The 23024-nt window shown below is 40.5% G+C and overlaps 1 protein-coding gene across 2 annotated transcripts in view; it reads left to right on the plus strand.

Moving 5' to 3' along the window:
• The first annotated feature begins 2179 nt into the window (after positions 1-2179).
• The window catches only part of pax2b (paired box 2b), a 31784-nt gene continuing 10939 nt past the window's right edge, over positions 2180-23024 (plus strand). For both annotated transcript variants that reach the window (XM_067489125.1, XM_067489126.1), the window contains exons 1-7: positions 2180-2811; positions 4414-4579; positions 5091-5288; positions 8454-8533; positions 8626-8745; positions 17936-18111; positions 20597-20711. In XM_067489125.1, coding sequence (XP_067345226.1) covers positions 2769-2811; positions 4414-4579; positions 5091-5288; positions 8454-8533; positions 8626-8745; positions 17936-18111; positions 20597-20711 — 898 coding nt within the window. In that variant the 5' untranslated portion in view covers positions 2180-2768. The remainder of the gene's footprint in view (positions 2812-4413; positions 4580-5090; positions 5289-8453; positions 8534-8625; positions 8746-17935; positions 18112-20596; positions 20712-23024) is intronic.

Raw genomic sequence — 23024 nt, forward strand, 5'->3', positions numbered from 1 at the left:
CTCCTCCTCTTCCTCCTCCATGCCACCTCTTCTCTCTCCTCTGCACAGGCCATTAGGAAACGGGGCAAAAGATAAATTGCTCTCTGTCAATACATTACACCTCTCCTAATGGGTGCACACAGGCTCCAAAAACATTTTCCAAACTCTTGACATGGCAGAGGCGTCGTCTTAAATACTGCAATCGTGTGTCAGAGAGAAAAACAGTGCCCAGTTTGGATTTAAATTTCTGCATTTTTAATTTTCTAAACTTGATAATTTCTGGCTTTTTTCAGCCTTTCATGATCATATAACTGCGTGTATTTATTAGAGGTAAAACGGAGATAAATGAAGTTATAAATCAGTCGCAATGCTATTTAATTTTTCCTGAATGGCTTTTTGGGGGGCTCCCTGACCCCGGTGTTGTACCAGCTGAATGGAGCGGCCCCCTCCCTACAAAACAGGGGTTGTAAGGCCCAACTGACTGCAAACACTACACTACACGTGCTGTTCAAACAAAAGCAAACCAAAGTAAACACATGGAAACTGTGTATTTATGTGTTTAAAAAAAGAAAAACAATTGCCCCATTTTGCCCCCCCCCCCCCTCCTCCTGCTTAATTTTTGCATTGGGGAGATCAAATTGTGGGGAGCAGGAGGGCATACGTTAGGAGGGGGGTAGGGGTAGGTGATGATGGTGGTAGTAGTGGGGGTCTTATGTGTGTGTGGGGGGGGGAATGTAGCTTTAAGGGAAATGTGCAGCCGGGTGTGAAATTACAGCCTATAGTGCTACATATTGTACCAGAAGCTCACTCCAAAAACAGTAACAAAAAGAGAAATCATCCCCTAACCTGACCAGGAGGCAGAGCACGAGATGTGGCCGGCTGCCCCTAAGAGATGCCCCCCCAGCAAAAACGGCCAAGTATGTGGCCAGAGAGACATGAAGAAACAAACAGAAAAATTAGCAGTTAACATGCGTTTTATTTTGAAAATCCAGTTTTATTGTTATTGTTGTTTTTAATACTTCAGACATTTATAGTTTTCATGTATTTTTCAAGTTTTTTTTAAATATATTTAAAATTTGCATTGGATTTGTATTTAATTATTTTTCCCTAACTTACAGCTTTGAAAAACGGGATTCACAAATTCAGTTTATTATAGAACACATATATAATAATAATAATAATAATAATAATAATAATAATAATAATAATAATAATAATAATAATCTGTTTATTCAAAGCAACACAGATTTACAGTATGTTTAAATAGAGGACGTTATTCGGTATTTGAGATATCACAAATCTATAAAAGAAAAAATAAGAAAAATCCTGACTTCCTTATGAATCCACTGTACATTAGTTTAATTTCCCTCTCACATGACTTTACTGTGGGTCAAACCTTATCGGCCGTTTTATTCTGACACCAAACGTGGACCTGTAACTGAAACATTTTTCCACAAGAATATTTTTACCTTGCAAGTTTCATCGCAGGCGCTCAAGTGCACCCCAAGTTTGACTTTTTTGGGACTACTTTGACGGCACCGTCAAATATCAGAAACTATACAGCGCCATCTACAGAAGCTCGGCGGCACTGCTGCCTGCAGGTCAGTTTCACCTCCAACCTCCAACCCTCACCACTGCTCACAGGTAGTAATAGTGCAACCGTCGCACCATCAGCTCAATGAAGCTCGATGCATTTGCATAATTAGCACATTAGCCACCACTTTAAGTTTTACACCCACTAATCAAAAGAAATAGTTTGACAATTATTTTTTTTTGGTCTCTGGGTTCCAGACAGGAAATAAAGACATAAAGACATAAAGTATAATGAAGAAAAAAATTTAAAAGACAGATTTCAAAGAAAGATGGAGCTAAACATCCTTTTTATTCCCACAGACAGACATATCGTGTCATTAAGGAAAAAATATCACAAACACAAATATGACAATCTTAATTTCGTTGATTCAAAACTTCCAGTAAGCGAGCATATAATTTACAGCTGTTATAATGTCCAATAAACTCTGATATTTGTAACTCCGAATCCATCCTTTATTTATCTCCCTCCCCTTCCTGTTGGTGTGTCAGACCCAGAGACCTCCTCATTTGGACCCCCGGTTTTTTGCGTTGGCGAATCACACAGTGTTGGCATCTATTGCCTTTGTCTGACAAGTCATCCATATAAGCAAAAAAAAAAGGGGGGGGGGTCTGCAGAGGGGAGGAGAGGGGGAGAAGAGGGGAGGCTTGCAGCTTTTAGAACCACAGACACAGAGAGAGGCTTCATTCCCAGCCCAAATATCCAGCCTAACGCATCCAGCGCCAGGGAGAAACCCGACGTGTGTGCGTGCGTTTCTCCGCCGTTTTGACGCGTGAATCAAGGCCACCAGGATTGAGGAGATAACCGGGCCCTTCGAGCTGGACCTGGACGTGGCATTTTGCTTAAAAAAAAAAAAAACGCGCTCTGCTCGCTGGCATGCTTTGAGAATTACCTCTGGTCACCGCAGGGCTTTGAAAAATATAGCGACAAGCTGAACACAGGTCGCATTACTGAAACAATCCTTCGGTCATGCTGCGCACCTGCCAGACCTCCGCTCTCGGGCCGGACTGTTGAAGAAAAGAAAGGCAACTTTTTGGGGAAGAAGTTGCCATCAGATCGGTTGTTGAAGAGTCGGGGGTGGAGGGGCAATCTAAGTCCCTCCATCGAGTAGAATCACATTTTTTCTTCACGTTGTCATCCTTGACAGGAAGGCGAAACGGCGACTTCAGTTGATTATCTCTCTTTCCTTTGCTATCCAATGGATATTCACTGCAAAGCGGACCCCTTCACAGCGATGCACCGTAAGTAGCACAGCCTGAGTTTTTTTTTCTCCTGCCAATGCAGCCTTTACTGCATGCGGATAAAAATAATGGGAAGAAATGAATCATTTGTGCATTACACAGATGCCTGCAGCTCAGAACACTGGCAAGTTTTACGTGCAAAAAGCATCTTTGCGGATGAAAAGGACAAAGTTGCAAGCTAATAAACTGACATGCAGGCGAACAAACATGGGAACTTGAGGCTAACAGTGGAAATATATTCACACATTTCACACCTCTTCTTATGTGTCCAAATTTCCGCTAATAATGTGGTAAAATGTGCTGAAATAGCCTCAGTGTGTAAAAACGACAATTCTTCTGTGCACAGAGCAGCGATGTGCACAAATTAAACTTCTCATAGTAAACAAAGAACGTGCGTTGGCAGGTACTTTGTAATTTACACGTGTATCACCCTGCAGCTTCCCGCGCACTGTGTGTGTTCGTGTGCGTATGTGTGTGTTCGTGTGTGTTTGGGCCTAATACGTCAAGACACATTAGTTGCACCTCTGTTATTCAAATTATCAAAATAACTGCAAGCAAAAAGTCGATATGCAGTGTTGTTTACGTGTATTTAGTGAATGTGTGTAAATAATTGTTGAGCTCTGCTTTTATTAAACAATATGTAATGCGAGTAATCAAAGCTCGTTCAGTTATTTAAAATTGCCGAGCAGAGACAATGAAGGATGTTGTAACTTAAGACTAAACACGAGCTGCAACGCTGCTGAGAAAATAGGAAGTTTGACTGTGAGAAATATTAAGGTAGTTTTTTTTTTTATGTTTACAGAAATTAAATTCTGACACAGGCCTACAGGTAAAGTTAGGCAGAATTTAATGAGCAAATTCTATATGTTGGATAACATAAAAAACATACATGTTGCATAATTATGGATTATCCTTGAGATTTTATATATATATATATATATATATATATATATATATATATATATATATATATATATATATATATATATATATATATAATAAAGCAATTATTGTAAACCATTCATTATTTAAAAGGTCAAGATAAATGTTGTTTTTCCAAAACCCAGGGAATAAAATCACACAAACATGGACTGATTAAAATAAGAGATTTTCACCTGCGATATCAATTTTTATTTAATTAAAAGCACATATACCTATTGCAATATGCCCATATGTTGCACATAAAGTATTTGTAATCAACTGTCTTCTTAAATAAAATATTTAATTCAATAATTATTTAGCATACTGACTAACAAGTGAGAAAATATTACTATTTGGTGATTGTAATTATGACGTTTTACACAGAGTAAAGTAAGGGACGGGTAGTAAACAATCTTCTAATTATATAACATGGAAATTACTGTAATTACAAATTATTAAACATTTTAAATTTAAATGTTTCTTTGTACTACGATAATTTAATATATACAAACAATCAGGGACAACTAAAGTGCTTTTTTTCAGCCATTTATTCCGAGCTTTTCTTTTTGTCTCCACAGTGGTAAAATAAAGGAAAAAAATACTCACTTGCGCCTGCGTCTCCACAACGGCTTTATGTAATGTTACGGTTGTGCGTGTGTGCTGCTGTTGTATCCCACGTAGGGCACGGAGGTGTGAACCAGCTCGGCGGGGTGTTTGTGAACGGCAGACCCCTCCCGGACGTGGTCAGACAGCGGATAGTGGAGCTGGCCCACCAAGGCGTCCGGCCCTGCGACATCTCCAGACAGCTGCGGGTCAGTCACGGCTGCGTCAGCAAGATCCTGGGCAGGTAGGTGAACTGTCCACGGCCGAGCCCTGCGTGCAAGCCAGGTGGGCTGTGCAAGGTGGACGGGGAGGGGAAGGGGCCCCCTAAACGGGTACTCGTGCTTAAGTCAAAATACAGATTAACACATATTTTGAAGATTAGCAGGGTTAAGATGTCGTTCTGTTTTTGTGTGTGTGGATTCTGGTAAGCATTGGAAATATTGGGTAACATTTTTACAAATTTGCATGCATGTAGCGTATTAATGCGAGCGGTAACGCGTTCGTCTGGCATTTTTAAGAAAAGCTGCGTTTAAAGACGCCAGGACACTTTTGAAAGTCATTAAATTTGATGCTTTACTGCAGAACACTTTGACTTTTGGACACTTCATTGCAAGAAAAAAACAGTCCCTCTCCAAAACCTGTGATATATGAATTTAAAAACAATGTTAAGCACTTATTTTAAGGGCGTATCGGGGGCATTTCATCCTAAATATAGTGAGCTGCCTTTGCCTCATTGGAGAATTTGAATTTTGCAGATACTACGAGACTGGAAGTATCAAACCAGGGGTGATTGGTGGGTCTAAACCTAAAGTGGCCACACCAAAAGTCGTGGAAAAAATCGCGGACTACAAGAGACAAAACCCAACCATGTTTGCCTGGGAGATCAGAGACAGGCTGCTGGCAGAGGGCATCTGCGACAACGACACGGTTCCCAGCGTCTCATCCATTAACAGGTAGGAAGAAAAAAAATCTAACCATAATCTAAAAACTGGTACATTAAGAGATGATAGTCTTCTCTGTTCCCCTTTTGTGAATGGACTTGGGTTAAACAGCGGGCAGCAGGATGCAAACTCTTTAATGGAGAGGGCTGGCAGAGCACAAATTAGGAAACATTCATCACAGTATATCTGTGCTATAAGCGCACCAGCCACAGCAGAATATTGTTTGACCAACTTTGTGCTGCCCGGCACGCCGAGGCTGCCTGCCTGCGGTCTCAGAGGTGCAATTCAATCTTTCAGACCAAACTCCCTCAACAATCAGCAGTACATCCAGGACTGAGTGAATCTGTCGAGATGAAAACCGATCAATATTCGGTGACCAGATCCCGTGGCGCTATAAAACAGGCCAATTTTCTTCAGCACATCTAAGGTGTTGAAGCTGCTGCACACAGAGAGGGCAACGCTGCCGCTTGTGCAACGGCTTTACCAGGGAGGAATTATCTTAAAAGGGGCTAATTGGAGGAAAATAGCGTAGCTGCAATGTGTTAGAAATGTTTCATGAAATGCACCAGCATATTTTGTCCGGAGTCTTTCTGTGGGGTTTAAATCGACCCCTTAAAAACCCCATTGCGCTCCTAATTTAAATCTTTGCATTTAAATTCCAGGTGCTGTAATTAATATTGATGTAACATTATTATGATGCATGCAAGTGCAATATCAATGCTGCCTTCACTGTAGCATTAAAAAGCTCATAGAAATCCCTGATGTGTCTATTTATCCGTGGAAATATCCAAATGCAGCATTACAACCATCCCACTGCAAATCATAGGTTTTCTTAAAGAAAGTCCTAAATAGTAGTACAGTTTGAGAATGGCAGCTACAGGAGGGCTCAGGACAACCCCCCCCCCCCCCCCCCCCCCACCACCACCTCATCCTCTGTTCACCCCCCCACCCCCACCAGAGATCCCTGGTGATGAACTTTGGTTAAGAGGCACTGTTCCATAGAGCCAGCATCAGCATTACATTTTAATGAGCTGATGGGAGAGCATGGACAGCTCCACACAAGACATCTTTTAAATAGAGAAAAGGCTGAAGAAAATTCATTTCATGCTTCGTGGCTGCTTAAAAAGCCCCATTTAAGGAGGCTCAGACACATGTATGTGATAAATTCAAAATGTACATTAATATCATTAAAAGAGCCCTATAAAGTTTTTTTCACTTCCAATTAAAGCTTTCTTTTTTGAACTGGGGGGTCGGCTTATGTGTCTTTGTTTATGTGGGAAATTAAATTGTGAGTATAAAGAGCAGTAATTCTATCAGCGAAATATGAGAGCTACTTTGAATTTCTATTATGGCTTAGTGCTGATTTTTTATTTTTTTTTTGCACAAGAATTCAGTATGTTGCTCTGTGCTGTAGCGCCACACAAACACGCACTAACACACACCCAGTCGAGCATACACACAAATAAGAAGACACAACCATTTTGTTTTGGTTTAGCTGCAGCTAAATATCTCAATACATGCTTGGATTTCTAAAGCAGCACTCCACGAAAATCAATGAAATCATGCAAGCGCTATTGTAGAGTTAGCACCAGATCATCTGATGCTACTTCGAGTTGTTTAAAAATCACTAGAAATTTATCTTAAAATAAATAAACAACGAGTTTAATTTAAATGGGACTTTTCCCAGTTAACACAGCTTAGAATAAAAGAGAAAGAAAAAAAAAACAGTAAAAAAAAATGAAGCCAGAGTCTTTTCCAGTTGGATGGTTCTGACTGGGGCAAGTCGTGGGCTTCTGTGGCAGAGAGCCTGACCTCAGAACTGTTGACAAAAGAGGATGCGCTATTTAAACACCTTTTCCCTGCATGCATTATTAAATGCTACAGAGACAGTGTTGTACTAGGCACCACAACCAACAAGTAATGCTACCCTGCTGTCAGACAAACGAAAAAAAGGAAAGAGAAAAAAAAAAAAGGTTCTCAATGGCGCTCGAAATTATTGATTCAGAAGTAAAGCAATTTTAATATTTCTTCAGGGGATTTTCAGCAACAGCCCAGTCATTAATTCATTCTCCTAAATTGCTTATTCAATATCAAGAACATGGATACCAAACAAAGTCTTTGAATTTATGTAGCACACACAAGTCAAGGGGTCGAATAACTGTTATGGGGAGAAGTGAAAAAAATTAAAACATCAATATGCACTCCCTGGCTAAGCCTGATGTTTGGTAGCTTGATTTTTTAAAATATTTTTTTGACAGCCTTGGATTTATTTCTCTGAAGCCTTCTGGCACTTACAGTAAGATGAATATTAAAATCATAATATAGAAGAAAATAAGAGATGTATCTTTGGATCCAAATTATAACCTGAGTGCAGCAAACTGTGCAGGTTTATGTGCATGAGTAAATATTTTCATCCCACTAAAATAAAATGTGCAAAGAAATGAGAAAAACAGAACAAAATCTGAATTGCACAGAGAAATCAAGCATAAAAGGCTCTTTAGTCCCCACCCAAATGGTTTCCCCGTTCTCTAAAATCGCTCTTGTGGCATTCGTGATGAATAGTTTTAAAGTTTACAAATTATTGTGACAGCTCCTTTTCTCCCCCAAGTGCCATTCAGATTAAAGGAATCTAATGCTGGCGTGAGCTTGTGCAAGGCAATAAGGAACTATTGCTTTCCTGTCACATATAATTTATAGCTTTCTATTTGCATCTGTTTGCCCGTGTGACTAATCCCCAACTTTTTCTCCCCAAGCCCCAATCAATACAACCTCATCCACATTGGCACATGGGAGCTGCTGGTTCTACAGAGATGTTTGATTTGGGAAGCAAAGGGCTACTATAGGGCTGCGATTGGCTCCAGTGAAACCCTCCTCCATATTGGGGGGGGGGGGGGGGCAGGCGCGAGCTGATTAGTGTGGGCCAGGAAGAGTCAGTGAAGCTGATCATTGAGGTGAATTGATGTGATTTCATGCTTTGTTTGCAAGATCACTCAGACCAAAAGTGCAATGAAGACTTTTCTCCAGACCTCACCTTTGGGCTAGTGTATGAGTCGTGTTTGATATATTACTCATGTAGTATATCCATGGTAGCTGCCGTGACCCAACAGTTTGGAAAAATCCAGGAAGGGAAGCTGGCCATAGAAAAGCCATGACACCTGCTTTTATTATTTTCCCCAGGATCATCCGAACAAAAGTCCAACAGCCTTTCCATCCATCTCCTGATGGGACGTCCCTGTCGACGCCAGGCCATACTATAGGTAACAGTGCAGCTGGAGCATCATATGGAATCACATTGCTTACTGTACAAGCATGTATCCATTCTAAAAGACAATGCTTTTTTTCCACCTAGTACCAAGCACAACCTCTCCACCTGTGACCAGCGCCTCCAATGATCCTGCCGGATCCTACTCCATCAATGGGATTCTGGGTATTCCACGATCCAACGGCGAAAAGAGGAAAAGGGATGAAGGTAAGATCCTTTCTTTGTCACAGGAAGAACACAACCATAGTCGGGCCTAGAATTAGCATGCAGAAAATATCTGACAGCCTGAAAAAAAAAAAACAGCTACAAAAATGAATAGAATTCTTTGCAGCTTTATGCCATAAAACCCACTTTGCTGAACTTGCAATTACAGCATTGAAACCTGCTTCAGCTCCAGTAGATGACCCTTATAAAACACCTAAGTCTGAACTCCGTTACACCGCTGTGTCAATCTGCCAAGGAGTCTTTTGATTTGAAGACACGACCTCCGCTGTTGTCTCCTGCAATTAATCTTTATGGAAGTGATTAAAGGGCTTTAGATAATTACATGTCAAGATGATGTAGCCAACCACCCAGGTCAGTCAAGAAAGCCGCTATACCTCTGTGGAGGGCTTTTTCCCCCCCTCCTCAACAAAAGTGGCTCTACTTCTGCTGCTGCTGCTGAAGTAGTAGGTTAGTGGATATAAGGGGGCCTAAGGCAATATAGATTATTGGTTCTGTAAGCAATAGGCTTCCTTAATGTCACTACATAAGTAGCTGATGAGAATAGCTAAACAAATGCACTCATGTCACGAGGCGTGTATGGGTATGGAGGGATGATGTGGCTGCTGAAAAGGGGCAGTTATCTCAAACAGGGTGGGGAATGAGTGCCTTATTTCTGCAGTGGTGTGGAATGAGAGCTAATCAGAGCACGGCGGCAGTTTACATAGCGTCTTCTTTGTTCTGGCGTTTGTTGAGATGCACGGGGGTTTGCGGGATATTGAGTGGAATTGATGTTTTATGTGCGTGCGGGAAGGGAGGGATGACTAATGACCTGTCAGAGGTAGATTTCCTGGCAAAGATATAAAAACCAGCATGACGTGGACATGGCAAATGACATAATCAAGTCTTTCCCTGTAAGAGATGCAATTGAGGAGGCATAATGCAAACGTCTGGTATTTTCAAGGGTTCATTTTCAGTCTTTCGAGGACCTCTCATATTAGCCAGGGTGTAATGTCTAGTCACTGAATGATAGAATGCACACATTTCTATGCAGATTGCTACTGAAGGGCAAAGAGGTATTAAAGGGCATGGAGAGGAATAAAGTATGTGTGTGTGAGGTGGAGAGCTGGCCTGTTTTGTGGAGGTCTTCCAGGTGACAGCACCATGTTTCTATGGCTATTCAGTCTCAAATGATTCCCCTGATGTGCTGCCATTTGTGTGATTTAGGTGCTCGGCCAGCATTACGATGAAAGAGAAGGAAGCTGTGTGTGTGCTTTTCTGTGTGTGTTTGTGTGGGGGCAGGATTTGTACAGAGGGGGACCTTTAGTTCTTACACACTGTCTAAATGGCCAGCTGGTGCCTACGTGCCTACCTGGAACCACAGGGTCAGGGGTGCTTTGTCTTTCCAAAACATAAACCCCAGGCCTTGGCTGTACACACACTGCTGCAAAAGCAATGTCTTGCCTCAAGACACAGTTTGTAAAAATAGTGTATTACATATGATGTTGCCCTGTGGACACAGTTGTCCTGTTGCTGCCTTCTCTTAAAGTCTACCTTACTAAACAAAACACTGGAACTCCAATATTTTGAAATGGGTAAGCCTGTCAAACTAGGCCATAGATCTCATTACACTAGGTTACGTCAGTGTTTGGGGGACTTTCGATCTTTGTGTTGCCTTTGAAACCAATAATTACTCAAAATATTGTGTCATTTAAAAAAAAAAAAAAAGAGCACTTTTAATTTAAAATTTCCTCCAAAGCTCGATGTTCACGTCTGTGTCCCGAAACAAAAAATATTGTAACTTTTGGGGTGTGTTTCTTAAAACACTTAACTTATAACAACTTCTGATGGCTTCAAGAATTTTAAAAGGTCCTGCTTTCTCTGCTACCATTTCATTTCTGTAAAAGCTAAAATGTTAGTTGAGTCATTTGATGGAAATATGTGAGGAAATATGTCTGACTACATTTCTTCTATACTGTAGTTGTCATTTATGACACTTAGGTTATGTCTTGAGGAATGTGAAAATTTTTGTATCCTACAGTAACTTTTCGTTTAGATCTACATAGTGTGGCATAAAAAAAACATTTTATTTTGGAATTTAACTAGCTTTAAGCTCTGGTACATCATAACCTTTGTTCATGTGGCCCTGTATTACCTCATTGTTATCCTTTTTGTGATGTACTGAATGTGACATATTTTGCTTTATTCTATATAGATGCTATTGTTTTCTGAGATTTCCTTTTCTTTAATGCATGTATTTTATAACATGAAATGTAACATTTATTCTGACTGGCCACATTATTTGCTAGTACTGGCTTAGAACCCCCTTTTGCCTTCAGAACTGCCTTGAAGCTTTGTTGCGTGGATTCAACAAGGTTCAACAATTCCTTAGAGATTTTGGTCCATATTTATGTTACGGCATCACACAGTTGCTGTAGATTTGCTGGCTGCACAATGATGCGAATCTGCTGTACCACCACATTCTAAAGGTGCCCTCTTGAATGGAGATCTGGTGACTGGGGAGTTCATTTGAGTACAGTGAACTCATTGTCATGTTCAGGAAACCAGTTGGAGATGATTTTAGCTTTGTGACATGGCTCGTTATCCTGCTTTAACTAACCCTCAGGAGCTGGGTACACTGGGTCATAAAGCCATGGACTTAGTTCGCAGCAATACTCAGGTAGGCTGTGGCATTTAAATGATGCTCAATTTGTGCTAAAAGGCCCAAATTGTGTCACAACAATACACCATCACCAGCCTTAACCAATAATATAAGACAAGATGGATCCATGCTTTTATGTTGTTTCCTCAAACTCTAACTCTACCATTCAGATATTGCAGCAGAAATCAAGACTCATCAGACTAGGCAACGTTTTTTCAGTTTTCTATTGTCCATTTTTGTTGAGCACCTGCAAATTGTAGCCTTGGTTTCATGTTCTTACAGTAGGTGACAGAAGTGGCACATGGTTTAGTTGGCTTCAAGGTATGACGTGTGTTCATAGATGCTCATCTGCATACCTCGGTTGTAACAAGTGGTTCTTTGAGTTACTGTTGCATGTCTATCAGCTTGAACCAGTCCAGCCACTTTCCTCTGACCTCTGGCATAAACAAGACATTTTCACCCAAAGAACACTCACTGGCGTTTTTCTCTTTTTCAGACAATTCTCTGTAGACCCTTGTTGGGCATGAAAATCCCAGTAGATTAGCTGATTCTGAAACATTTACTATACACCAGTCCGTCTGGCACCAACAACAATGCCACATTAAAAGTCATTTAAATCTCAAATCTTCCTATTCTGAAGCTAATTTTGAACTTCAGCAGGTCTTGACAATGTTAACATACCAAATGTACAGAGATGCTGCCATGTGATTGTGTGGTTGATTTGATATTTTTGTATTACAGGTGTACCTAATAAAGTGGCGTATATTAAAAAGTAAGACTTCAGCTTTCAAGAAATATGGTCAGGAAATAATCAAATGCCATAACAGTAAAACTGCAAGTTAGTCAATTCCAACTAATTAAACAAGGTTAACATGGTTGTGTTGCTACATTGGTGTTTAATGGTTGTATTTGGTTCAAATCTTTTTCCACGTGAAGCCTGAGATTCTGTGTGGCCTTGTTTGCCATTCAGACATATTTTGCATCGCTCAATAGGCAAAAGTCTATAGTCGGTTAATGCTTGAATTAAATTTCCTTACAGCACAGAAGCTTGCCTGAGCCCTATTTAACTTGGTAAGCCTCATGATGATTATGGCACAAGCAGCCATTATCAAGGGTTGAAAACATGAGCAAAAATGAGCAAAAGGAAAAGGAAGAAAAGGAGGGGAAGCGTTGAGTAGGGGATGCTCTGTGTGCAGCACAAGCGCTGGTGAAATGGATTGGCTGTGTAGCCCAGAGTATTTGTTTTAGACAGTAGCTGTGGCTCTCTGCCAAGCAGGCAGACAGCTCCTAAGTTTCCAAGTCAGCAGTGCCCTTAAAAAAGGTCCCCCATTACAGGAGGGATGTAGAGATAATGTAGTGTGACACACGTTATGTACACTGGGTCTCGGCAAGAGGAGCTTCAGGGACACAGGTGTCATAAGAGCCATTAATCTGCTATTGTCACGTGTTATTGCAAATTAAAAGTAGCATGTTACACTTGGCAGCCATTGTTGCAGATGGACAGAGTGGTAGAGAGAAAGTCCTCTAGAGATGGTGTCTTTGGTGACCACGGCTGTCCGCATGTTTTACAAAGTGACACATATTAGAATTTGCAATTCTGCAGAGAAAAAGCTATTACCTCACAGATTAACACCCAAGTACCCCACCACTTGCCTCACCCCCCCCCCCCCCCCCCCCTCTGCTACTGACACTGTGGACTTCAGAAAAGACAAAGGAGAAGTTTTAGCTGCTTCTGTGAGGAGGAATAAAACAAATCTTTCTAAAAATAAACTGATGTTTAAGTACAAATAAACGCTCATCGATGTTTTTGTTCAAGTTCTTCTTAATAGTGAATGTGCTGAAATGACTTGGTCCAAAAGCTTGGAGGTCTGTAATGAGCATGCAGTGTCCATGAAGTGTGTCCAGTCTTTCTAAGTCATATCACATGTCCTTTCAGAAGAGGCCAAAAATGGCACAATCAGACCTGTAGATGATTCCTAACTTCAGCTATTCTGAATGCTTTTTATTTCATTTGCTTTGTGTCAGGCTTTCTTCTTGATTTATGAGCGAAATACCAAGAGAGAAATTTCATGATAAGATGATCATCACATATTTCAAAAGCCAACAACAATAGCCAGTGGCAGTCAGAACGGATGTGATTCTGTGCTTCAGTAGCTGTTGAATTAATTATTTCTCAACTCTGAGCATCACAAGAACTGAAGTGATGTGTGTGGATGGAGATGAGTAATGGAGCGGGCCACTGTTACACCCTGCTCAGTGTATCAGTTTCTGTTTAGAAGGGAGAGGGAAAAAATTAACACAGGAATTCAGAGCACTGCAAAGTGTCAGAACCTAGGGGCAATTTTTAAGTTGCATTAATAAAGCATTTAAACACTCACAGTAATCACTGCAAATGAAATGCAGTGATTAGTAAGTGATGTTACCGAACATCTCTGCACTTTTTGTTCTTTACTTATAGAAGTAGTTATGATTTTTACAACTGAGCACTTTATGAAATCAATCCCCCCCCACAAGAAACAAATTTACACACAAATAACACACAGGAAAACAACAAATGATCACTTGCTTTCTCATGATTTAGAAACTGTAATCAGATAATATTTAGGATTAATATTAGTAAAAAATGTAATCTATGATTAACACTGCTGATTAAGTTTCAGTCAATCAGCTAATAAGCTCTAATACCTACTTTTTGTTCATGCAGAACAGACATATCACAATCCAAAGACATTATTTCATTTATGTTTACATAATCAGAACATTCAATTAGAAGAATAAATGCTCCTGAGTTCATCCAATTTGATGCAAATGAGTTTTAATTTGATTTCATTTAGGCAAGAATTGAATGAGGGGAGAAATTATTGAGGTTTGCTACTGTGAAATACATTGCAATGTGTAAAGGGAACAAGAGTGTATGTATGCTGACATGTTATTTAAACACACCACAGACTGGGGTTGAGGGGGTAAGCTCATTCATCTAAAGGACGCTTTCATGACCTCAAGGTGCCAGCTCGCCTCCGCATGCCTCTGTAACAAGGGCTTAAAAACACCTTTACTATGGGCAAAAGACATTAAACTCTTATTGTGATATTCCTCTTTTCCTCTTTTAGGGACAGAGTTTCAGAAAAACATCAAATCATTCTCAATCTGCACCTTATTCATGGTAACTGTTGTGTTATTGTTCGGTGGGCAGTCATTCAGACTCACTCCCAGACTATGAGTTGCTTTGGCCAAAGCCTCCTACTAGGGGTCGTGACCTCCGGGTGCCAAACCCGCAGAGAGGAGTCTGCTTTACAGAGCTGGTTATCTGATCTGATAGATACTGCTCCCTCGTTACTAGAGTGTTAATACCCACTGATGTCAAGATGAATACACTCAACTCCAGAGATGATCAATAAATGACCACGAAGCAGGACAAGCATGTAACACACCAACAAAGCCTCTTTGGTCAAAGATTAGTACCACTGCAGCATAATGGGCACATTCAAGAATACTGGATGGAAGTGACTACTTAATGAAAATATACACCTACACCAGGTAAGGAAGTAGGCAGGGTTTAACCTTTCATTTCTAAGTGATATATTTTACTTTAGTCCCTTTTCATGTCAGTAACAGAGTGCAGCACTATGAATTCCATCGAGGATTTTGTTCTCTGACACAGATGTTTCCTACTATTATCTGGCTCTTAAGTACAAAAATAACTTTGTGAGGGTTAGGGACATTCTACTTTGTTTAAGTGACATCATAGTGGATTCTGACAGTCAAAGTGAACGCTAGTAAAAGATAAGTGTCTTATTGGTTTTAGGCATTTGATACAACAATAGTTGCTGCTTTACTTAGGAGGACTGTTCTGATTATTACAGTTACATAAAAGTCGATTATGCACCTTGAAGAAAGCATGATTACATTTTCAAAATGTCTTCAATCATCTTTACCAGCTAAACACAGTGCTGATATGTCAGAAAGGAATCAGTAGCTGGGAGGACAGATGGGATTGTCTTCAGCCTGAGTGGGAGGATGAGTGCGTAGGTTGACCCAGGATGGTTTGTCTTGTGTGTGGGAAGTTTATTCTATAGTGGTAAATGACAAATATGGTGGGGGCTATTGATCAGGTGTTGTGGCTTGGGCTAGCTGATGTAAAGTAGTTCATGAATCTATTTGCTTTGGTAAGAAAGAGAACAAATGAGTTATATAAAGTGATGAGCGGCAGCTATAAGTAGGTGAGGGCCAGAAAACATTCAGAATGTTCAAGTAAATGTGACAAAATGTACAGAAATGCAACAGATAAATATACAAAACAGCATTTTTTTTGCTTTTCTGGTACTTTCTTTCTGAAAAGAGTCGATTCAATCAGAGAAATATGCTGCGATGCATGTTGATCTGCAAAGCAGGGAGTTGGTTTTCATAGCAAAATGTATTTAAGCAGCTCAACTTAAAATCACAACCTTTCATTTGTTTATTTTACACTGTTTTCTACATTTGTGTATTAATAATTATACATAATTTGTTAATTCTGAACTTTAGTGATGCTAGTACATTTTTTTTACTGTTGAACAGAGCCTGGCTACCTGTATTCCCAGTTTCTTTATGCTAAGCTAAAACCATCTCCTGGCTTTAGCTTCATGTTTGAATTCAGTATTCATCTTTAAAAGCATTTGGTCATGTGTTGTTCAAAACCAATTACCAAAAAGTGACGGGAAAACTACCCTTTTTAGATAACCTATGAGGTTGAAAGGTCATCATTTTCAGGGTCAATGCATTAAAATGAATGATTTAAAACATTTAAATATAGTATGCAGTTATTAGTTCTGTTTACATTTATCGTTTTTTTTTAAATGGCCAGGTAATCATTTTTGCATATGCATGGTCAGAGGCCATTTTAAATGGGTGTGCAAACATAACCGAGCAAAAAATATTGTTGAATCCTGGATTTGTGTGTCAGGTGCACTGTTTAAACAAAGATTTCTTTAATAATGAGGCTCAATGGTTTTCCCTTAAATTTAAGGAAACTCTTGAAGAGTTAGAGTTATGGGGGGTCTGCAAATACCCAATACTGATCCACAACAATTATTCTCTTTTTCTCATTTTTAAAAAAAATTTGCACACCTTATTTTTGCACTCATTAGAATGATTTTCTGTAACACAAGGCCATGACTTCCTCACACACTAAACCGATTCAGCACCCTGCCTGTGAGAATGTAATAGAAAGCAGACCCCTTAAAATTTTATAATGATTATGTAGACAAAGAAACACCAGATAGTACATCGCTTGTAAGTAGGTCCTAATGCATTAATTTGTGCCCTGAAAATTGAATGAATAGTTAACAAGCTATTGTTAGCACACTCGTACTTATTTAATATTTGACATTTGTGCAGCCATCAGCACAATTTGAGGTTACACACAATGCATAAACACTCATGCTCCCTTTTATACTCCTTCAGCAGGAGAGTCGGGTTCATCCTCTGGGTCAAGCAGTAGAGTAGAATGGCAATAACCCTCCTGAATGGTACTATCACACAGACATGATTGATCAATTGAATTCCATGGCAGAGAAAAATGTGGGATTAAGTAGAGTATTATACGCACAATGAGTTGAGGCATGATGTTCATTTCAAGTTCATTTCAGCTCCCTCTTGCCACCAGATCAGGCAATCAATAGGGGCCTTGCATATCATATATCACCACTCTCTCACTGAAGGGAGAACATAATCTGCTGCAAATTTAGAATGACAGATTTGTAAGGGAGCTGAAGCTCTCTGGGATCCGGGGAGGAGACCTACAGACAGAGCTACCGCAGCCAATAGAGGTGGAGGGTGATGGAGAAGCAGGGAGGAAAAACAGAAAAAGGGAGGGATGGAGGGAGGTATAGCAGGTTGTTCCAAAAAGACTTTAAAGCATTGCATACAAGTGACAATGGGAAAAGCCAAGGCATCCTTCTCCCAGCAGAAGGGTAATCAGGTCAAGAGTCAGGAGAAAATTCCTGTGTTTGGAGAACAGGATGATTGAACTGGAATGTACAATTTTATTCAGCCTGTTGTCCTCTGCGCTGTTTCCAAATGGAGCTACACACTTGCAGAGAATGAAAGCAGTATTGAATTGCGAAAAGGGAAATTGTGCTTTAAAAAAAAACTGCTCTGTTAAAAAAAAATAAAAAAAATCTCCTGACTGAAAAGAAAAGGTACTATTACAGGCTGCCTGCTGTTTCATTACAACACATATTGGTGCACATACTTGCCACAACATGTATATATTTGCAAAGGATGGTAATCCATCAATTACCAGAAGGCTTTCAGATCATGATGGTGTTAATGCTGTGGGGGTGTGGGGTCCAGGGAACAGCCTGTGTGATGTAGCCAGTGGCTCACCACAGTCGTTAAGGTGCAGAAAAGCTGCACTGCATCGTTTTCTGTCCTCCTCAGATCCCCCACAGAGGTGGTGCAGAAAAAACATGAGGGGAATATAAAGTGCATAGCTTGAAGTAAAGGCCAGCTTCCTGGGGTCAGTGTCTCGATTGTTGCTTTTTCTTCTTGTAGATGGTTCAGATGGTTCTGGCCCAAACAGTGATTCTCAGGGTAGTGTGGAGAGTTTACGGAAACACCTGAGGGCAGATGCTTTCACCCAGCAGCAGCTGGAAGCATTGGACCGGGTCTTTGAACGCCCCTCGTACCCTGACGTCTTTCCTACATCGGAGCATATCAAACCTGAACAGGTTAGTACGACTGTAACTTTCCACTTTTTCTTCACATGACTGTACCAAAAAGTGTGACTTGGATGCTAGATCAAGCACAAAAAAAAACTCCACCTTTGTCACAAATATTCCCAAGTCATGACCAGAAAGCTAATTAAACAAACCTCTGAAATGGCCAAACCCTAGATTACAACCCAGCATGTATAATGCTGGAGGGATCGCCACGAAAACTCCCACACACTATTGATTTTATGATGAAATACACATTCCTTGTATCCCATATAATTGAGAATAACAGTAAGGCAACATTAAATTAATCAATACCTAGATTTTTCTTCATTTCTTATATGCTATCCCTCTGCTGCTTCTTGCCTTTGTTGGTTAATTTCCAATTCTGTGTCATATCTGGACGTTGAACACCTAACACAGTCGCGAAAGCCGCTTTTATTGTAATATGTAATTATGAAATGGATGTGTGAAACATTGTAAACAGCTTCTACACATTTCTAATCTTTCTGATATTAAAGCCACATTCACCATCCATTTTCATTTCAAAAATTAAGAGGCTTTTGGGGAACAGCCACCCCCACACCAAAACGGCAGTGAGAAACCACAGCTTATTAAAAGCTCTGGGCTGATTACAATGGATAACCTTTATTTACTTTCATTATACTATTAAACAACAAGAGACTATTAATTTCTCCCACCAAACTACAAGTCGGACCCATAAAGTAAAAGCAGTTGCCTAATTGAGTTCATTTTAATTTCTCTCCAATCGGGGCGAATTACGGAGGTGATAAATCAGTGGGACAGGCCTCACCTCCAGAAGAGGGCCTAATTTGCAGCTAATTACAAAACTGATTTCTACTGGAAGATCAATACCAAAACGAATTGGAAATGACTTGCAATCACAAAGAGCGTCAGGGAGGGTATTAAAAGGCAGTGGGAAAAGGGTTAGACAAAAAAAAAAAAGGGAGCTGAATTAGGAAGAAAAAAAGAAAAGAGGCCAGGAGCAGTCCAGAAAAATCAGCTTTAATTTAATGCAATATTAATCAGAGCACTTTCCCTTTCATGGGTGCCTCACTTTTTTTTTTTCTGGAAAATGTGGCCCTATTAGCCAGTGTCTGGGTTCTGTAGCGAGGCATTAAAAACCCATTCTGGAGATGCAAAACTGAATGGATTCACTCCTCCCACACTTCTGCTAGCCATTTGGTCATCCCTTTCAGACCTATCTTTTCAGTTTCCCCTCCTGCCCTTTATCTGCATGATAAAACGTCTGTTTGGCGTCTGAAGCCTCAGAGAATTGAGGAAAACATCCGACATTGTGCCAGTGAACAGTTGTAGCAGACAATTAGAGTTTATCGGTGATAGTGGCAGACAAGTGTGGGGTCACAGGCGTCCCCCTGTGGGAGCGCGGCCCCAGAGCCACTGAGGCTCACACTGGGCTCTGAACAAACATTGTCAACACTCAGACTCCGGAAGTCTCATCTCATTAAAAAAACTGCTAACATCTGCTGAGAGTGTTTTTTGTTTTTTTAACTGGATTTACAAAAGGAAACAAGATGATAAAAATACAACCTAGGCAGAGATTAATTCTTAAATGAGTAGTTTTTTTTTTTGGCAGGTTCTTTAAACTAAACAGCATCTTCAGAAAATATGAAACTCTTGTTTAGTTTATTTTGTTAAATAGAAAAAATAGCTAGATAACAACAACCTGGCACTAGGCAAACCTGGGTATTTGAAACAAAACTGAAACCCACCGCTGAGTTACTTAGGACTAATTATATTGTAAGATTTAAAGAAGCACAAGTATTAGACGTTGAGAGGTGAATGTCTGAACGATTTGGTTCATGGAACCAAAATAACCTGCCTAGCTAGGGCTAAAAATTCAGTTTTTTGTGTGATTTGCGTGAACTTGTCCTTTAACACAACATCTGAATACATACAAAAGGCAAAATCTCAAACAGTTAAACAGTAACAAAAAGCCGAGGTTGTACAAGTAATGCCATTCAGAGATAAGAGGCAATGAAATTTAAAGGTGGTTTAGACTCCAAATTAAAAGCAAAAAGCAAAAAAGAAAAAAGGTGAATGGTGTCTCTCAAGCAGGGCCACATGGTGTGCCTGTAACAAAGCAGAACTGCTTTCTCCCTTGGCTGATCAGGGGTAGGACTGCAGTCAGGCACAAAGGGCCAGCTGACGCCTTGGCTTTTCACTCATCTCAAAATCCCACTTCCTCTCAGACAATACCAAAATACATTCATGATATGCTTGAACTGCCACCCTGCAGCTTGAACACACACATGCACACGCACACAGACATGCACCGCGCACACATGATCGCACACACGCATGCACACACACACACACACACACACACACACAAAATGATCTCATACAAATTTATACTCACACAGGCCTGTGTGGAGCACTTAATGGAGGAGGAGAAGGGAGGATTTCCATCTAGGTATTGTGTGGTTGTGTAATGATTCAACTGTCCTTTTCCCAGGCTAATGAGTACTCGCTCCCTGCCCTGAATTCCAGCCTGGACGAAGTCAAGCCCAGTTTATCCTCTAGCGCCAACCCAGACCTGGGCCCCAGTGTGTCGCAAAGCTACCCTGTAGGTAAGATCAAGTGCCATACCGTACGACTTAACGCCGCTGAACCACAGCTTCAGCTGAGGGGTTTTGATCAACAACAATGTATAAGATGCTAAGCTTGTGCAATTGAATAAAAAAATATGTGTAAAAATAAAAGCAAACTAAAAGTCAAGTGTGAAGACTTTTTCAATACCGCTTAACTCTGAGCTGAAAAGGTGGTGCGATGATGCGATTAAAGCTTAACAGCTGTCCTCCGTCTGTCTTTTTGCTGAGCAAGCAGGGCTATAAGAGACATGGGGAGGTGTGTGTGTGTGGTGGGGGGGGGTGTTCAGTCACCACTGGACAAGGACCTTTGGGTGTCAGCACATCAGAACTATGACTGTGTATCAGAGCAAGGTCTCCCAAAAACAAGGGCCACCATGCAGGACTGACTGCTCGTTGGCTGCTGCTGTGTTGCTCCTGTGATTTGCTCGCTGGCAGACAGTTTGTGTCTCAAAGCCCAAGTAATGCGCCTCGGTAAATACGCTCTGACATTTCTGCCGTCTAACTCTAACACCATGATCATTTATTTCACCCTCCTATCTGTTTCTCCCTCTTTCTGCCCCCCCCCCCTTCCACGATTTCTCCCCTCCTTGTCACACATAATGACTGCCTGGCTAATTGAAATATTGTTTCGTTGTTGCTGCGTTATTAGCAAGAAGAAGGTTAAGTTTACTGAAAGTTTACGATGACTGTCGGGGGCCCAAGATTAATATACAGAGCTTTTATTAAAATTCATATAATTATGCAGCAGCCATCAAAGCCAACGAGTTCTGTGTGGGGGAGGACAGGGTGATTGAAATTGCAGCAGCCCCCCTTCTCCAATGATAGCCAAGCAGTCTTATGAGAAAGAAAAGGGCCCTTTTCTCATTAACATGTGGGAGGTAGATTTCCCCTGTAAGGCAGACCTCCTGAGAAGAAAGGTGTGTGTTTGTCCTTTGTGCACTGATGGTCTTGTAGAAAGCAGGCCTGGTTCTGCAGGCGGCTTTGTTTGCACCTGGGATATTTTAGATGGTCTCCGTAGAGAGGGTCTCCTTACTGCATTACAGGTGCAACGAGACATGTAGAGAAAGAAAGATGGGATTGTTTGCATATCAGAATGCTGCTGCTGCTGCTGCTGCTGCTGTTGTATGTGTGTGTTTGTGTCAATGGAAAAACATGACTTGATTTTGTGTAAGTAAATTATTCCATGCCCTTTACTGGTGGTAGGTCTCATTGGAGGCAGAGAAATAAAACATACAGAGGTCAAACTAATAGAGCAAACATCACTCTGACTTCCACTTGGTAATTAGTATTTAGTTAGTGGATTCTGCTTGGTTTTCTCTCAGTGCCTGCCTGTGTGGATAATAGGTGATATTCAGGTGTGTGGTCTCTCTAATGGCTGAGTGTCACACTTTATTTGCTAGCGATTGGCCTACCAGAGGAATTTTAAGCCATGCAAAAACTAGTAAATTATCTGCAGTATTTAGGCCAAGATCCAATTTCAAATTAATTGTGTCTTTACGGAGGAAAGAACTGGAGATTACGTTCATCCTGAAAATGTTTTCGAACACCAATTAAAATGCCTGCAGTTATTGATCTTGTTGATTTTATGTCCTGGAATTTGCATAATCTATTAAAAATGAATGATTCATGAAGTGCTCAATGCCAGAGATCGGGATTCTCAGTGAACTGAAAGAAAGATAGAAATCTTTTGTGTCCTTTGCTTATCCTATTAAGGTTCAAAAGTACCTGCAAAGCAGGCTTAAATAAGAAAGGGATTTAAGGGCATTGTGCACATCATCAAAATTCAGGGGCAAGAAGCCACTTCCATTAAAACTGCTTTTTTCTCTCTGCCTCTCCTCCACATTAATGCTGTATTACCTGCTAAATAGTCCCTCTTACGCCATAAAAACACCAAAGGGTTCCATGAATATGTGGATAGGACAATTGCATATTGTGGGGTAATTTCTATTGTTGATATGGGAAGTAATTTCTTTGATGAATTCCCTTCGAGAGATGGATTTCATCTGAAGTGCATCTTATTCTTCTTCATTCAAACTGCTTAAAATTCAAATAGTGCGAGCTCTGGGTGAATTTATGAATAGCAGAAGGAGGAGTTCGGAACTTTTTTGTGTATTTTGAGAAATAAATGGAGAGATGGCCTTGATACGGCCAATTGTCCACTATTTCTATAGCGGGTTTCTGTATTTCCTGAAATTACTTAGAGCCCACCTGTTCTCTCGATGGTGGTTCAGACTTAAGAGTCCTCTTCAAGTGTCGAGTGGAATCCCTTGAGCATTCAGTAGGAGTTTTACA

The sequence above is a fragment of the Channa argus genome, chromosome 20 (genome assembly GCF_033026475.1).
Source record: "Channa argus isolate prfri chromosome 20, Channa argus male v1.0, whole genome shotgun sequence".
In the NCBI taxonomy this organism is placed as follows: domain Eukaryota; kingdom Metazoa; phylum Chordata; class Actinopteri; order Anabantiformes; family Channidae; genus Channa; species Channa argus.